The sequence below is a fragment of the Bombina bombina genome, chromosome 12, assembly GCF_027579735.1.
Source record: "Bombina bombina isolate aBomBom1 chromosome 12, aBomBom1.pri, whole genome shotgun sequence".
Taxonomy (NCBI): domain Eukaryota; kingdom Metazoa; phylum Chordata; class Amphibia; order Anura; family Bombinatoridae; genus Bombina; species Bombina bombina.
In genome coordinates, this window is record NC_069510.1 from 130,160,197 (window position 1) to 130,175,719 (window position 15,523).

The 15,523-nt window shown below is 38.8% G+C and overlaps 1 protein-coding gene across 1 annotated transcript in view; it reads right to left on the minus strand.

Annotated features, from left to right (window-relative positions):
- The window catches only part of QRFP (pyroglutamylated RFamide peptide), a 29,448-nt gene extending 15,214 nt beyond the window's left edge, over positions 1 to 14,234 (minus strand). Inside the window, exon 1 of the mRNA XM_053695483.1 lies at positions 14,151 to 14,234. Coding sequence (XP_053551458.1) covers positions 14,151 to 14,234 — 84 coding nt within the window. The remainder of the gene's footprint in view (positions 1 to 14,150) is intronic.
- Positions 14,235 to 15,523: the final 1,289 nt, after the last annotated feature.

A 15,523-nucleotide genomic window follows, 5' to 3' on the forward strand; every position in this document is an offset into this window, starting at 1 on the left:
TTTTGTTTTTTTTACAGTCCAGAGATCAAAGGTTGTAGTGTTGTAGCCAATAGTGTGAGAGATAAGTACAATTAGGCAGAGTTTCAGTGGTTGTTAGCGTCCGCTTCAGATCACAGTAAAGTGATCAAGTGTGACGGAGGGGGAAATGAAGGTTGAGAAAGCTATCTGGGAGTCAGTGGGAATTGGGCCAACCTACTGTAAATGATGGGGTAACATAAAAATGAATGGGGTGAAAAAAAAAACAGCCCAATTTTATTGCAAGGTGGGTACTGGCCAAGATGGTGGCAATTAGGTAGAGGGGGGAGGGTTAGATAGCTGTTTCGGGGGGATCAGGGAGGTTAGCGGCCAAAATAAAGCCTTTTATTTTCTGCCAGTACTTTTCTGACTATTGTGAGATGGGGGAGGGCAGAGACCTGTTTGAGGGGGGTCAGGGAGGGATCAGGGGTGGGATGTGTCAGGTGGGAGGCTAATCTCTACGCTAAGGCTAAAATGAACCCTACAAGCTACCTAATTAACCCCTTCACTGCTGGGCATAATACAAGTGCGGCCTTCTAATTACCAAAAAGCAATGCCAAAGCCATATATGTCTGCTATTTCTGAACAAAGGGGATCCCAGAGAAACATTTACAACCATTTGTGCTATAATTGCACAAGCTGTTTGTAAATAATTTCAGTGAGAAACCTAAAGTTAGTGAAAAAGTTAACGATTTGTTTTATTTGATCGCATTTGGCGGTGAAATGGTGGCATGAAATATACCAAAATGGGCCTAGATCAATACTTTGGGTTGTCTACTAAAATATATATACATGTAAAGGGATATTCAGAGATTCCTGACAGATTTCAGTGTTACAATGTAACTATCGCTAATTTTGAGAAAAAAAGAATGGTTTGGAAATAGCAAAGTGCTACTTGTACTTATTGCCCTATAACTTGCAAAGAACATGTAAACATTGGGTATTTCTAAACTCAGGACAAAATTTAGAAACTATTTAGCATGGGTGTTTTTGGTGGTTGTATTGTGTAACAGATTCTGGGGGTCAAAGTTAGAAAAAGTGTTGTTTTTTTTCAATTTTTTAATCATATTTAATCATTTTTTAATAGTAAATTATAAGATATGATGAAAATAATGGTATCTTTAGAAAGTCCATTTAATGGCGGGAAAAACGGTATATAATATGTGTGGGTACAGTAAATAAGTAAGAGGAAAATTACAGCTAAACACAAACACCGCAGAAATGTAAAAATAGCCCTGGTCCTTAAAGGGACACTGTACCCAAAATTTTTCTTTCGTGATTCAGATTGAGCATGACATTTTAAGCAACTTTCTAATTTACTCCTATTATCAAATTTTCTTCATTCTCTTGGTATCTTTATTTGAAATGCAAAAATGTAAGTTTAGATGCCGGCCCATTTTTGGTGAACAACCTGGGTTGTCCTTGCTGATTGGTGGATAAATTCATCCACCAATAAAAAAGTGCTGTCCAGAGTACTGAAACCAAAAAAAAGCTTAGATGCTTTCTTTGTCAAATAATGATAGCAAGAGAACGAAGAAAATTTGATAATAGGCGTAAATTAGAAAGTTGCTTAAATTTGCATGCTCCTTCTGAATTACAAAAGAAAAAATTTGGGTTCAGTGTCCCTTTAAGGTTAAGAATTTGAAAAATGTTCTGGTCACTAAGGGGTTAATCCCTTAGAGCTGTTACACTGCTCCACTGTACAACAACGTGCATGTATTCATTTTTTCATTTATAACTGCACTTCTGTATATAAAAATAGAAGTGACAGTACTTACTATACAGTTTCCAGCCCATTATTATATTGAATTTACCATTGAGATAATTGAAGAATTTGTTGAGCATGCCTCAGTGATTGGAGGCTAAATCTATTGCTTGAACAGTAAAACACACAAATAATTGGGATGCAAACAGCTATAAATAAGGAGCAATAAAACCTCGGCTTGTCTTTGTACCTGGAAGAGTTAACAGCACAAGCAAACCGTCAGCTGCATAAAAAAATTAAATTGATCGCAATAATAGATGCTATAAAACCAAGGTGTGGAACACTGCTTCTATTAAGCCTGACTCATGGTAATGCAATAATCTAATTTGCTTTTCGATGACTGACAATCACAAACAAACGCAGCCTGCTGTAACAGTAATTGATACAGCACCAACCGCTTTGAGGCAACAGTACAGTTTTATGTCAAAGACATCTTGGCAGCCACATAACAAGTAGAATCATTGCCCAGCAGTGCCTACATCCAAGTGATATGAAAGGTCTAATGTCTTTCTAATGATTATCTGTGTCATCTCCTGGCCAGCAGTACAAACATAATGGCTTATGAGATCTGTTATTATGGTACAGGTTTTATAGTTTTGTTTATGGATAAGTAAGGGGTTAAAGTCAGCATGCAGTTCCAGGGGGCCACCTGGGTTATGATGTTTTGCAATCAAATCTGATGTCCAATTCTGATATCTCTGGTGTTGAGATATTCCCTCCCCTATTGGATAGTTGAATGACAGCTGCTGAGGAGAGTGCCAAGAATGAATATTTCAGGTTACCTGGAATCTAATTCCCTTAAAGCTGCAGGCACTGTGTGATAATTCAGCCTCTGTATGCTGTGCTTTTGCAGCATGAGGTGCGAACACAAAACAAACAGGAGGGATCTGTGTCAGCCGTATGTTTTTGTGCTGAGTTAGGCAGCACTTTTTGGAGATGACACACACTTACTCTGATACTCTTGCAGCCAAATAGCCCCATGTGCATTCTGTAACAGCACCAGTGGTCATTACCTAGTAATGGTGGCTATATACACCCCCCCCCCCATTTGTTTGAGTCTGTTCACTTTCTATTAAGTTTGAGAAATCTACGCGTAGCTGGAGCTCTGTTATGCCGGCAGTGGATGAAAAAGGATCTATTAATGCATGGAACAATTAAATACAGTTTTCCCTGGCGATTCCCTAGAGGAACTGTAGACTGTTTGCGGGTCACTCACTCCCCACTTGGTGCCAACATGCATTGTGTTTCTAGTCTAGTTCTGTTCTAGAATACACCTTAGGAATTGCATTGCAGATCTCACTTATTTATGATAACTGTGGTGACAATGAGTTTTTATGCATATATGCCTCCATTTTTTTCTTTTTGCCAGTCTTTAGCCTGTTGTTTTGTTCTTTGATGAATACTATTTAGATGCAGTGTACTAATCTTTGTACAGGATTGTCTGTGTAGTATTTATTAGCAGTTTTACTACCTGTATTATGGCTCCCAGGACCTACAGGGAGACAGGTATTGTGAGACGTTAGACATTATCTATGTGGTGTTTGTTAGATGCGTGTAACTTTATTTTAGTTTACAGCATGGTGTTTGCAGATGACTGCACCAAAGCTTAGAGCTCAGTTATCCATATCCCCACCCCTGTTTGTTTTAGTGTTTTCTTACCTTTGGTTGGAAGAGGGTCTGGTATGTTTGTTATCCCTGCAGATGATGTTAAAGGGATGGGGAAGTTAAAATGAAGCTTGCATGAGTCAAGTAGAGTATGTCATTTTAAGATACTTTTAAATTCACTTCTATTTACAAATGTGCTTCGTTCTCTTGGTATCCCTTGTTGAAATAGAATACGCATATATCCTACACTTGTGGAAGCTGCTGCTGATTGGTGCCTGCACACACTTGTCTCTTGTGATTGGCTAACTAGATGTATTCAGCTAGCTGCCAGTAGTGCTGTGCTGTTCCTTCCAGAAAGGATAACAAGATAATGAAGCAAATTTGATAATAGAAGTACATTGGAAAGTTGTTTAAAATTGGATGTTCTATCTTAATCATGAAAGAAAGTTTTTGGATTTCCTGTCCCTTTAACAAGTTTTCTACAGAGATGTTGTACATTCTGTAAAGCTGCATTTGTTACAGACAAAGCTGTGTTATGCATAGACTGTTGATTTTTGTTTTTCCCAGAGGAGACCTCTTATAATAATCTTCCAGATCTCCTGACTTGCTTAGGGTCCTAAGTGGTGTCTCTTGGAGATAATTCTGTATTTATATCACTTCTGCAATCAACCTTACAACAATACTGCCCAGATTTATTAATTAGAGAACTGATAGGTTCATATATTATGTGTCTAGGAGTCCTCCCACAAAGCATATATTGAAATAGAAAAATAAACATGGTGGCTTATACAACATCTAAATACAGAACTTCCTATAATTCCTCACACTCAGAATAACTCTCAGTCGGGGGCTATTAGGGTTACAAGAAATAGGGACCTTTGGTAAGCAGGAAATAGTTTGAAGTAGTTTTATTCCATTTAAAACACAAAGAAGCCATACTGACCTGTGTTAAAGGGGCGGTAAAGTAATAATTAGGCATGCATGATTCAGATAGAGAATACAATTTTAAACAACTTTCCAAATTACTTCTATTATTTAATTTTCTTCCTTATCTCGTTATCCTTTTGCTGAAAGGTTTATCTAGGAAAGCTCAGGAGCAGCAAATAACCTAGGTTCTAGCTGCCAATATATATTGATTGTCATTGGCTCACCCATGTATTCAGTTAGAAGCCAGTAGTGCATTACTGCTCCTTTAACAAATCATGCCAAGAGAATGAAGCAAATTTGATAATAGAATTAAACTGGAAAGTTGTTTAAAATTGTACGTTCTACCTAAATCATGAAAGAAAGATTTTGGGTTTCATGTCCCTTTAAGTAGACTGTTTTATGTTACATCTAGGCTAAAAGAGTTTCTCTAATTCCATAATTTGTTTCTGTCCTGATCTCAAATGATTTTTTTCTGGTTTGATTCTATGTAGTCAACTTGAAGAAATGTACCTGGGTAGACTTGTTTTAAAGGGACAGTCTAGTCAAAATGAAAATCATGATTCAGATAGGGCATTCACTTTTAAACAACTTTAATTTACTTTTATCATCAAAATGTCTTTGTTCTCTTTTTATATTTTGTTGAAAGCTAAACCTAGGAAGGCTCATATGCTAATTTCTAAGCCCTTGAAGGCCGCCTGTTATCTCAGGGCATTTTGACAGTTTTTCTCAGCTAGAGGGTGTTAGTTAACGTGTGCCATATAAATAACATTGTGCTCATGCACGGGGAGTTACCTAGGAGTTAGCACTGATTGGCTAAAATACAAGTCTGTCAAAATAACTACAATAAGGGGGCGGTCTGCAGAGGATTAGATACAAGGTAAAAATATATTAATATAACTCAGTTATGCAAAACTGGGGAATTGGTAGTAAAGGGATTATCTATATTTTTAAACAATAACAATTCTGGAGTAGACTGTCCCTTTAACTTACATACAACTAGACATTGTCTTTAACACAGGCTATAAGAGGGAATCTCCGTTTATACTACTCAGATTGGCATTTGAATATTAACCAGATCAGTTATGATAGCTTTTAATGTGTTAGCGCTATTGCTTGCAGATACAGTATCTCACAAAAGTGAATACACCTCTCACATTTGTGTAAATATTTCTTTCATGTAATTAGCAAGAGTCCATGAGCTAGTGACGTATGGGATATACATTCCTACCAGGAGGGGCAAAGTTTCCCAAACCTTAAAATGCCTATAAATACACCCCTCACCACACCCACAATTCAGTTTTTACAAACTTTGCCTCCGATGGAGGTGGTGAAGTAAGTTTGTGCTAGATTCTACGTTGATATGCGCTCCGCAGCAAGTTGGAGCCCGGTTTTCCTCTCAGCGTGCAGTGAATGTCAGAGGGATGTGAGGAGAGTATTGCCTATTTGAATGCAGTGATCTCCTTCTACGGGGTCTATTTCATAGGTTCTCTGTTATCGGTCGTAGAGATTCATCTCTTACCTCCCTTTTCAGATCGACGATATACTCTTATATATACCATTACCTCTGCTGATTCTCGTTTCAGTACTGGTTTGGCTTTCTACAAACATGTAGATGAGTGTCCTGGGGTAAGTAAATCTTATTTTCTGTGACACTCTAAGCTATGGTTGGGCACTTTTATTTATAAAGTTCTAAATATATGTATTCAAACATTTATTTGCCTTGACTCAGAATGTTCAACATTCCTTATTTTTCAGACAGTCAGTTTCATATTTGGGATAAATGCATTTGTTTCAATCATTTTTTCTTACCTTAAAAAATTTGACTTTTTCCCTGTGGGCTGTTAGGCTCGCGGGGGCAGAAAATGCTTCATTTTATTGCGTCATTCTTGGCGCAGACTTTTTTGGCGAATTTTTTTTTTCTGTTTACGGCGTCATACGTGTCGCCGGAAGTTGCGTCATTTTTTGACGTTTTTTTGCGTCAAAAATGTCGGCGTTCCGGATGTGGCGTCATTTTTGGCGCCAAAAGCATTTAGGCGCCAAATAATGTGGGCGTCTTTTTTGGCGCTAAAAAATATGGGCGTCATTTTTGTCTCCACATTATTTAAGTCTCATTATTTATTGCTTCTGGTTGCTAGAAGCTTGTTCACTGGCATTTTTTTCCCATTCCTGAAACTGTCATTTAAGGAATTTGATCAATTTTGCTTTATATGTTGTTTTTTTTTCTTTTACATATTGCAAGATGTTCCACGTTGCAACTGAGTCAGAAGATACTTCAGGAAAATCACTGCACAGTGCTGGAGCTACCAAGCTAAGTGTATCTGCTATAAACTTTTGGTATCTGTTTCTCCAGCTGTTATTTGTATTGCATGTCATGTCAAACTTATTAATGCAGATAAAATTTCCTTTAGTACTGTTACATTACCTGTTGCTGTTCCGTCAACATCTAATTTTCAGAGTGTTCCTGATAACATAAGAGATTTTATTTTTTAAATCCATTAAGAAGGCTATGTCTGTTATTTCTCCTTCTAGTATACATAAAAGTCTTTTAAAACTTCTCTTTTTTCAGATGAATTTTTAAATGAACATCATCGTTCTGATACTGATAATGGTTCTCCTGGTTCAGAGGTTTCTGTCTCAGAGGTTGATGCTGATAAATCTTTGTATTTGTTCAAGATGGAATTTATTCGTTCTTTACTTAAAGAAGTGTTATTTGCATTAGAAATAGAGGATTCTGGTCCTCTTGATACTAAATGTAAACGTTTAAATAAGGTTTTTGAATCTCCTGTAGTTATTCCAGAAGTGTTTTATCTCCCTGATGCTATTTCTGAAGTAATTTCCAGGGAATGGAATAATTTGGGTAATTTATTTACTCCTTCTAGACGTTTAAGCAAATTATATCCTGTGCCATCTGACAGATTAGAGTTTTTTGGGACAAAAATCCCTAAGGTTATGGGGCTGTCTCTACTCCTGCTAATGTACTACTATTCCTACGGCAGATAGTACTTCATTTAAGGATCCTTTAGATAGGAAAATTGAATCCTTTCTAAGAAAAGCTTTCTTATGTTCAGGTAATCTTCTTAGACCTGCTATATTTTTAGCGGTTGTTGCTGCAGCTTCAACTTTTTGGTTAGAAGCTTTAGCGCAACAAGTAACAGATCATAATTTTATAGCATTATTATTATTCTATAACATGCTAATAATTTTATTGGTGATACCATCTTTTGATATCATTAGAGTTGATGTCAGGTATATGTCTCTAGCTATTTTAGCTAGAAAAGCTTTATAGATTAAACTTGGAATGCTGACATGTTTTCTAAGTCAACTTTGCTTTCCCTTTCTTTCCAGGGTAAATAATAATTTTTCGTTCCTTTCCTCACAACAAGGAACAAAAGCCTGATCCTTCATCCTCAGGAGCGGTATCAGTTTGGAAACTATTTCCAGTTTGGAATATATCCAAGCCTTATAGAAACCTATAGCCAGCTCCTAAGTACCTATGAAGGTGCGGCCCTTATTCCAGCTCAGCTGGTATGGGGCAGATTACGTTTTCTTCAAAGAAATTTGGATCAATTCCGTTCTTAATCTCTGGTTTCAGAAACATTGTTTCAGAAAGGTACAGAATTGGCTTCAAGTTAAGGCCTCCTGCTAAGAGATTCTTTTCTTTCCCGTGTCCCAGTTAACACAGCAAAGGCTCAGCATTTCTGAAATGTGTTTCAGATCTAGAGTTGGCTGGAGTATTTATGCCAGTTCCAGTTCTGGAACAGGGGCTGGGGTTTTATTTTATCTCTTCATTGTACCAAAGAAGGTCAATTCCTTCAGACCAGTTCCGGATCTATCATTATTGAATCGTTATGTTAGGATACCAACATTCAAGATGGTTACTGTAGGACTATCCTGCCTTTTGTTTAGCAAGGGCATTATATGTCTACAATAGATTTACAGGATGTGTATCTGCATATTCCGATTCATCCAGATCACTTTTAGTGTCTGAGATTCTCTTTTTAGACAAGCATTACCAGTTTTGTGGCTCTACCGTTTGGCCTAGCCTCAGTTCCAAGAATTTTTTTCAAAGGTTCTCGGTGCCCTTCTTTCTGTAATCAGAGAATAGGGTTTTGGTATTTCCTTATTTGGACGATATCTTGGTACTTGCTCAGTCTTCTCATTTTCGAAGAATCTCATACGAATCGACTTGTGTTGTTTCTTCAAGTTCATGGTTGGAGGATCAATTTACCAATCAGTTCATTGATTCCTCAGACAAGGGTAACCTTTTTAGGTTTCTAGATAAATTCAGTGTCTATGACTCTGTCCTTGTCAGACAAGAGAAGTTTAACATTGATATCAGCTTGTCAAAACCTTCAGTCACAATCATTCCCTTTGGTAGCCTTATGCATGGAAATGTTGGGTCTTAGGACTGCCGCATCAGATGCGATCTCCTTTGCTCGTTTTCACATGCGACCTCTTCAGCTCTGTATGCTGAACCATTGGTGCAGGGATTACTCAAAGATATCTCAATTAATATCTTTAAACCGATTTTACGACACTCTCTGATATGGTGGACAGATCACCATCGTTTAGTTCAGGGGGCTTCTTTGTTCTTCCGACCTGGACTATAATCTCAACAGATGCAAGTCTTACAGGTTGGGGAGCTGTGTGGGGGTATCTGACGGCACAAGGGGTTTGGGAATCTCAGGAGGTGAGATTTCCGATCAATATTTTGGAACTCCGTGCAATTTTCAGAGCTCTTCAGTCTTGGCCTCTTCTGAAGAGAGAGTTGTTCATTTGTTTTCAGATAGACAATGTCACAACTGTGGCATACATCAATCATCAAGGAGGGACTCACAGTCCTCTGGCTATGAAAGAAGTATCTCGAATTTTGGTTTGGGCGGAATCCAGCTCCTGTCTAATCTCTGCGGTTCATATCCCAGGTATGGACAATTGGAAAGCGGATTATCTCAGTCGCCAAACGTTGCATCCGGGCGAATGGTCTCTTCACCCAGAGGTATTTCTTCAGATTGTTCAAATGTGGGAACTTCCAGAAATAGATCTGATGGCTTCTCATCTAAACAAGAAACTTCCCAGGTATCTGTCCAGATCCCGGGATCCTCAGGCGGAGGCAGTGGATGCATTATCACTTCCTTGGAAGTATCATCCTGCCTATATCTTTCCGCCTCTAGTTCTTCTTCCAAGAGTAATCTCCAAGATTCTGAAGGAATGCTCGTTTGTTCTGCTGGTAGCTCCGGCATGGCCTCACAGGTTTTGGTATGCGGATCTTGTCCGGATGGCCTCTTGCCAACCGTGGACTCTTCCGTTAAGACCAGACCTTTTGTCTCAAGGTCCTTTTTTTCCATCAGGTTCTGAAATCCTTAAATTTAAAGGTATGGAGATTGAACGCTTGATTCTTGGTCAAAGAGGTTTCTCTGACTCTGTGATTAATACTATGTTACAGGCTCGTAAATCTGTATCCAGAGAGATATATTATAGAGTCTGGAAGACTTATATTTCTTGGTGTCTTTCTCATCATTTTTCTTGGCATTCTTTTAGAATACCGAGAATATTACAGTTTCTTCAGGATGGTTTAGATAAGGGTTTGTCCGCAAGTTCCTTGAAAGGTCAAATCTCTGCTCTTTCTGTTCTTTTTCACAGAAAGATTGCTATTCTTCCTGATATTCATTGTTTTGTACAAGCTTTGGTTCGTATAAAGCCTGTCATTAAGTCAATTTCTCCTCCTTGGAGTTTGAATTTGGTTCTGGGGGCTCTTCAAGCTCCTCCATTTGAACCTATGCATTCATTGGATATTAAATTACTTTCTTGGAAAGTTTTGTTCCTTTTGGCCATCTCTTCTGCCAGAAGAGTTTCTGAATTATCTGCTCTTTCTTGTGAGTCTCCTTTTCTGATTTTTCATCAGGATAAGGCGGTGTTGCGAACTTCTTTTGAATTTTTACCTAAAGTTGTGAATTCCAACAACATTAGTAGAGACATTGTGGTTCCTTCATTATGTCCTAATCCTAAGAATTCTAAGGAGAAATCGTTGCATTCTTTGGATGTTGTTAGAGCTTTGAAATATTATGTTGAAGCTACTAAGTCTTTCCGAAAGACTTCTAGTTTATTTGTTATCTTTTCCGGTTTTAGAAAGGCCAGAAAACTTCTGCCATTTCTTTGGCATCTTGGTTGAAATCTTTAATTCATCTTGCCTATGTTGAGTCGGGTAAGACTCCGCCTCATAAGATTACAGCTCATTCTACTAGGTCAGTTTCTACTTCCTGGACATTTAAGAATGAAGCTTCGGTTGATCAGATTTGCAAAGCGGCAACTTGGTCCTCTTTGCATACTTTTACCAAATTCTACCATTTTGTTGTATTTTCTTCTTCTGAAGCAGTTTTTGGTAGAAAAGTACTTCAGGCAGCGGTTTCAGTTTGAATCTTCTGCTTATGTTTTTTCATTAAACTTTATTTTGGGTGTGGATTATTTTCAGCAGGAATTGGCTGTCTTTATTTTATCCCTCCCTCTCTAGTGACTCTTGTGTGGAAAGATCCACATCTTGGGTAGTCATTATCCCATACGTCACTAGCTCATGGACTCTTGCTAATTACATGAAAGAAAACATAATTTATGTAAGAACTTACCTGATAAATTCATTTCTTTCATATTAGCAAGAGTCCATGAGGCCCGCCCTTTTTTGTGGTGGTTATGATTTTTTTGTATAAAGCACAATTATTCCAATTCCTTATTTTATATGCTTTCGCACTTTTTTCTTATCACCCCACTTCTTGGCTATTCGTTAAACTGAATTGTGGGTGTGGTGAGGGGTGTATTTATAGGCATTTTAAGGTTTGGGAAACTTTGCCCCTCCTGGTAGGAATGTATATCCCATACGTCACTAGCTCATGGACTCTTGCTAATATGAAAGAAATGAATTTATCAGGTAAGTTCTTACATAAATTATGTTTTTATTATATCTTTTCATGTGACAACACTGAAGAAATGACACTTTGCTACAATGTAAAGTAGTGAGCGTACAGCCTGTATAACAGTGTGAATTTGCTGTCCTCTCAAAATAACTCAACACACAGTCATTAATGTCTAAACCATTGGAAACAAAAGTGAGTACACCCCTAAGTGGAAATGTCCAAATTGGGCCCAATTAGCCATTTTCCCTCCCCGGTGTCATGTGACTCGTTAGTGTTACAAGGTCTCAGGTGTGAATGGGGAGCAGGTGTGTTAAATTTGGTGTTAACACTCTCACACTCTCTCATACTGGTCACTGGAAGTTCAACTTGGCACCTCATGGCAAAGAACTCTCTGAGGATCTGAGAAAAAGAATTGTTGCTCTACATAAAGATGGCCTAGGCTATAAGAAGATTGCCAAGACCCTGAAACTGTGCGGCAGCACAGTGGGCAAGACCATACAGCGGTTTCACAGTACAGGTTCCACTCAGAACATGTCTCGCCATGGTCGACCAAAGAAGTTGAGTGCACATGCTCAGCGTCATATCCAGAGGTTGTCTTTGGGAAATAGACGTATGAGTGCTGCCAACATTGCTGCAGAGGTTGGAGGGGTGGGGGTGTCAGCCTGTCAGCGCTCAGACCATACGCCGCAAACTGCATCAAATTGGTCTGCATGGCTGTCCCAGAAGGAAGCCTCTTCTAAAGATGATGCACAAGAAAGCCTGCAAACAGTTTGCTGAAGACAAGCAGACTAAGGACATGTATTACTGGAACCATGTCCTGTGGTCCGACGAGACCAAGATAAACTTATTTGGTTCCGATGGTGTCAAGCATGTGTGGAGGCAACCAGGTGAGAAGTACAAAGACAAGTGTGTCTTGTCTACATTCAAGCATGGTAGTGGGACTGTCATGGTCTGGTCCTGCATGAGTGCTGCCGGCACTGGGGAGCTACAATTCATTGAGGGAACCATGAATGCCAACATGTACTTTGACATATTGAAGCAGAGCATGATCCCCTCCCTTTGGAGACTGGGCCGCAGGGCATTATTCCAACATGATAATGACCCCAAACACATCTCCAAGACGACCACTGCCTTGCTAAAGAAGCTGAGGGTAAAGGTGATGGACTGGCCAAGCATGTCTCGAGACCTAAACCCTATTAAGCATTTGTGGGGCATCTTCAAATGGAAGGTGGGGGAGCGATCCGTGATGTCGTCATGGAAGAGTGGAAGAGGACGCCAGTGGCAACCTGTGAAGCTCTGGTGAACTCCATGCCCAAGAGGGTTAAGTCAGTGCTGGAAAATAATGGTGGCCACACAAAATATTGACACTTTGGGCCCAATTTGGACATTTCCACTTAGGGGTGTACTCACTTTTGTTGCCAACAGTTTAGACATTAATGGCTGTGTATTGAGTTATTTTGAGGGGACAACAAACTTACACTGTTATACAGGCTGTACACTCACTACTTTACATTGTAGCAAAGTGTCATTTCTTCAGTGTTATTACATGAAAAGATATAATAAAATATTTACACTGTTATACAGGCTGTACACTCACTACTTTACAATGTAGCAAAGTGTCATTTCTTCAGTGTTGTCACATGAAAAGATATAATAAAATATTTACAAAAATGTGAGGGGTGTACTCACTTTTGTGAGATACTGTATATCTATGAACAAAGTGCCTAAACATTTCAAGCAACAATGCACTACTGGGAGCTAGCTGGACACATCTGATGCACCAATGTCAAGAGGCATATGTGTGTAGCCACTAGGCATCTGCATATATTCGGCATTCGTTATTTGTGAGGAAAACAAATGCTTAATGTTGCTGAGGCATTAGGCACTTTCTGCCGACCATATTTATTATGAGAGAACTCTAATACACAAATATCTGTGCAAACCTGGATATTTGTATTCCAACCATAGGAAACAGTATAATAATGATAGTTCGTGTACAAGGCAGGTTGTTTTAGGGCCATAAATAATTCAGTGATGTCTGATCTGAGGCATTACCGTAATGTTTCTAGGATAGACACTATAGGCTGGTTGTCTGTGAAGAACAAAGAGAATCAGATAAAACTGAGTATGCTGAGATACAGGTGTGCCAAGCAGAAGGTTTAGCCAGGACTGCTGCAGTCCAGTTATAAAAAACTAGTCTGATTTCATGAGATTAATCAATTACTGCCATTAAAATAATCTAGTGATCAAGGTTAAACTGTAAAATCCATAAGTCTATGAGTCTGTTAATCAGTAGACCCTTAGGGGCCAATTTACTAACTCCTGAATGCTGCTATATGCAGCTGTTTCCGGAAACAGGAGTTAAGAAGCAGCGGTCTTAAGAGTGATGCGGGGCGGACATGACTCGCTATAGCGAATCATGTACGCCCGGGTATGATAAATCTACTCCATAGGGTGAAAAGGTCAGCAGCAAGTTCTGAGATTATAAAACGGAAGAGTCCGAAATGACCCAACACCTTAATAATAAGTTTATAAATTGCTGCAATAAATACACAAAAATCTGTCATAAGTTACACAATAACAGGAGACCGATCAGTGTGTAGATGTAATTATAGTCCTCACTGAAGTCCGGTTTTGCAAAACCACCTCTCATTAGACCCTCTGAATCAGTGACATTGTAAGATGGTTATCATATCCCTCGATTTCTTACTCAGAATGCGTTTAATGTAAGGCAGCCAACTGGCTCTATCAGTATCTGAATCCATCTGGAAGGTATTTGTAACCAGAGCAGGAAATAGGTTGTCAACTTGGTACAAGTTGCTCTTGTGAGACAGATTCTGGGATTTGTGCCACACAGAGATATGCCCTTATGTTCCTATAAGGAAGTGAGGTGAGTAAGGCTGATCTCAGCGTATAGCTGTGTATTGTGTCACCTTACAAAGCTGACGAGAGTATCCTTCAGCACCTCGGTGCTTGTAGCAAGATATTGTCTGCTTTAAGTGGTTTAACTGAACCATACTGCTTAGAGGTAGTGAAAAGAATTCTGGAAAATGAGCCACTGAGTATATTGAATACAATTTTTATCATCTACTGAAGTCCAATAGCTCTGTTCAAGTATTAAAGAATGTGTTTATACTAACATGTGCCTAGAGGAAATAGTACTGTAATACTAGAGTCTACCCCGACTTGTGCATGCTCTTCTACTGCGCCCTGTAATTTGTAGTCTTTATTGCTCCCCCAAATGGAGTAAATGGCAAAAAGAACATATTCTGATGTGTAATAACATTGTATTATTGGTCTGTTGTTGGCATATAAGAATGTTTTTAACCCCTGCAAAGCAATACAGTACTGGGAGCTAGATGAACTAATCTGGTTAACCAATGACAAGAGGCATATGAGTGTAGCCACCAATCATAAACTATCACCACTGCTGCTCCTGAGCTTTTAAACAAACAATAGCAAGAGAAAAATATAAATTTGACAATAGAAGTAAATTGTAAAGTTACTTAAAATTGCTTTCTCTGTCTGAACCATGAAGGTTTTGAGTTTCGTATCCCTTTACCTAGTCCTGTAGTAGCTGTGTGCAGCTTCTCTAAGTAACGTTACGTTGTACAGAATCTTCCATTCGTTTCTCATTTGATTTTAATTCTAAGCGTTTGTCATATTGTTGTTTTTCTGTAACATACGCACATATCCTGTGAGAGTCCATGCACCAGTATTCATACACTATGCTTGGTCACAGAGTTGACTGTGCTGTGCATTGTTACTGAAGATGTCATTTGTGTCACACAAGTTACAGCTGACCCCCTGAGAAGGTGTGGTGTGTAACTACTGGTGCACGGCCCTCACAGGATATGTGCGTATGCCTCAGAAAAACAGTAATAACTTTACTAGAATCATTTTTGCTAATGGAATTATATTGTAAAACTGCTTCTATTTCACATTGAGATGCACCTGCGCGCGTTTCTATTCCTTTAACTTGCACACATTAGTTCCTCATGACTGTGGTTTCTGGTTATCAGCCTTATACTTTTCCTCATCTGCTGAATGATCAAGACCTCTAGACGAGGTATGTTTGTGGGGATGACAGATGGAAGATACAGGTCTGATGTATAAAACCTGATGGGATTCTCAGCAGGAATATTACACAAGCTGTTATGTCACTGTCATTTGTATTAACTGATCATGAATCTTGTCATCCTGAGCCTATAGCAAAACCTACACAGCCTGCTTTAACTCTTAAATGATTTAAAGGGATAGAAAAAAACAAAAATGTATTTTGTGATTCAAACAGAACGTATTTTTA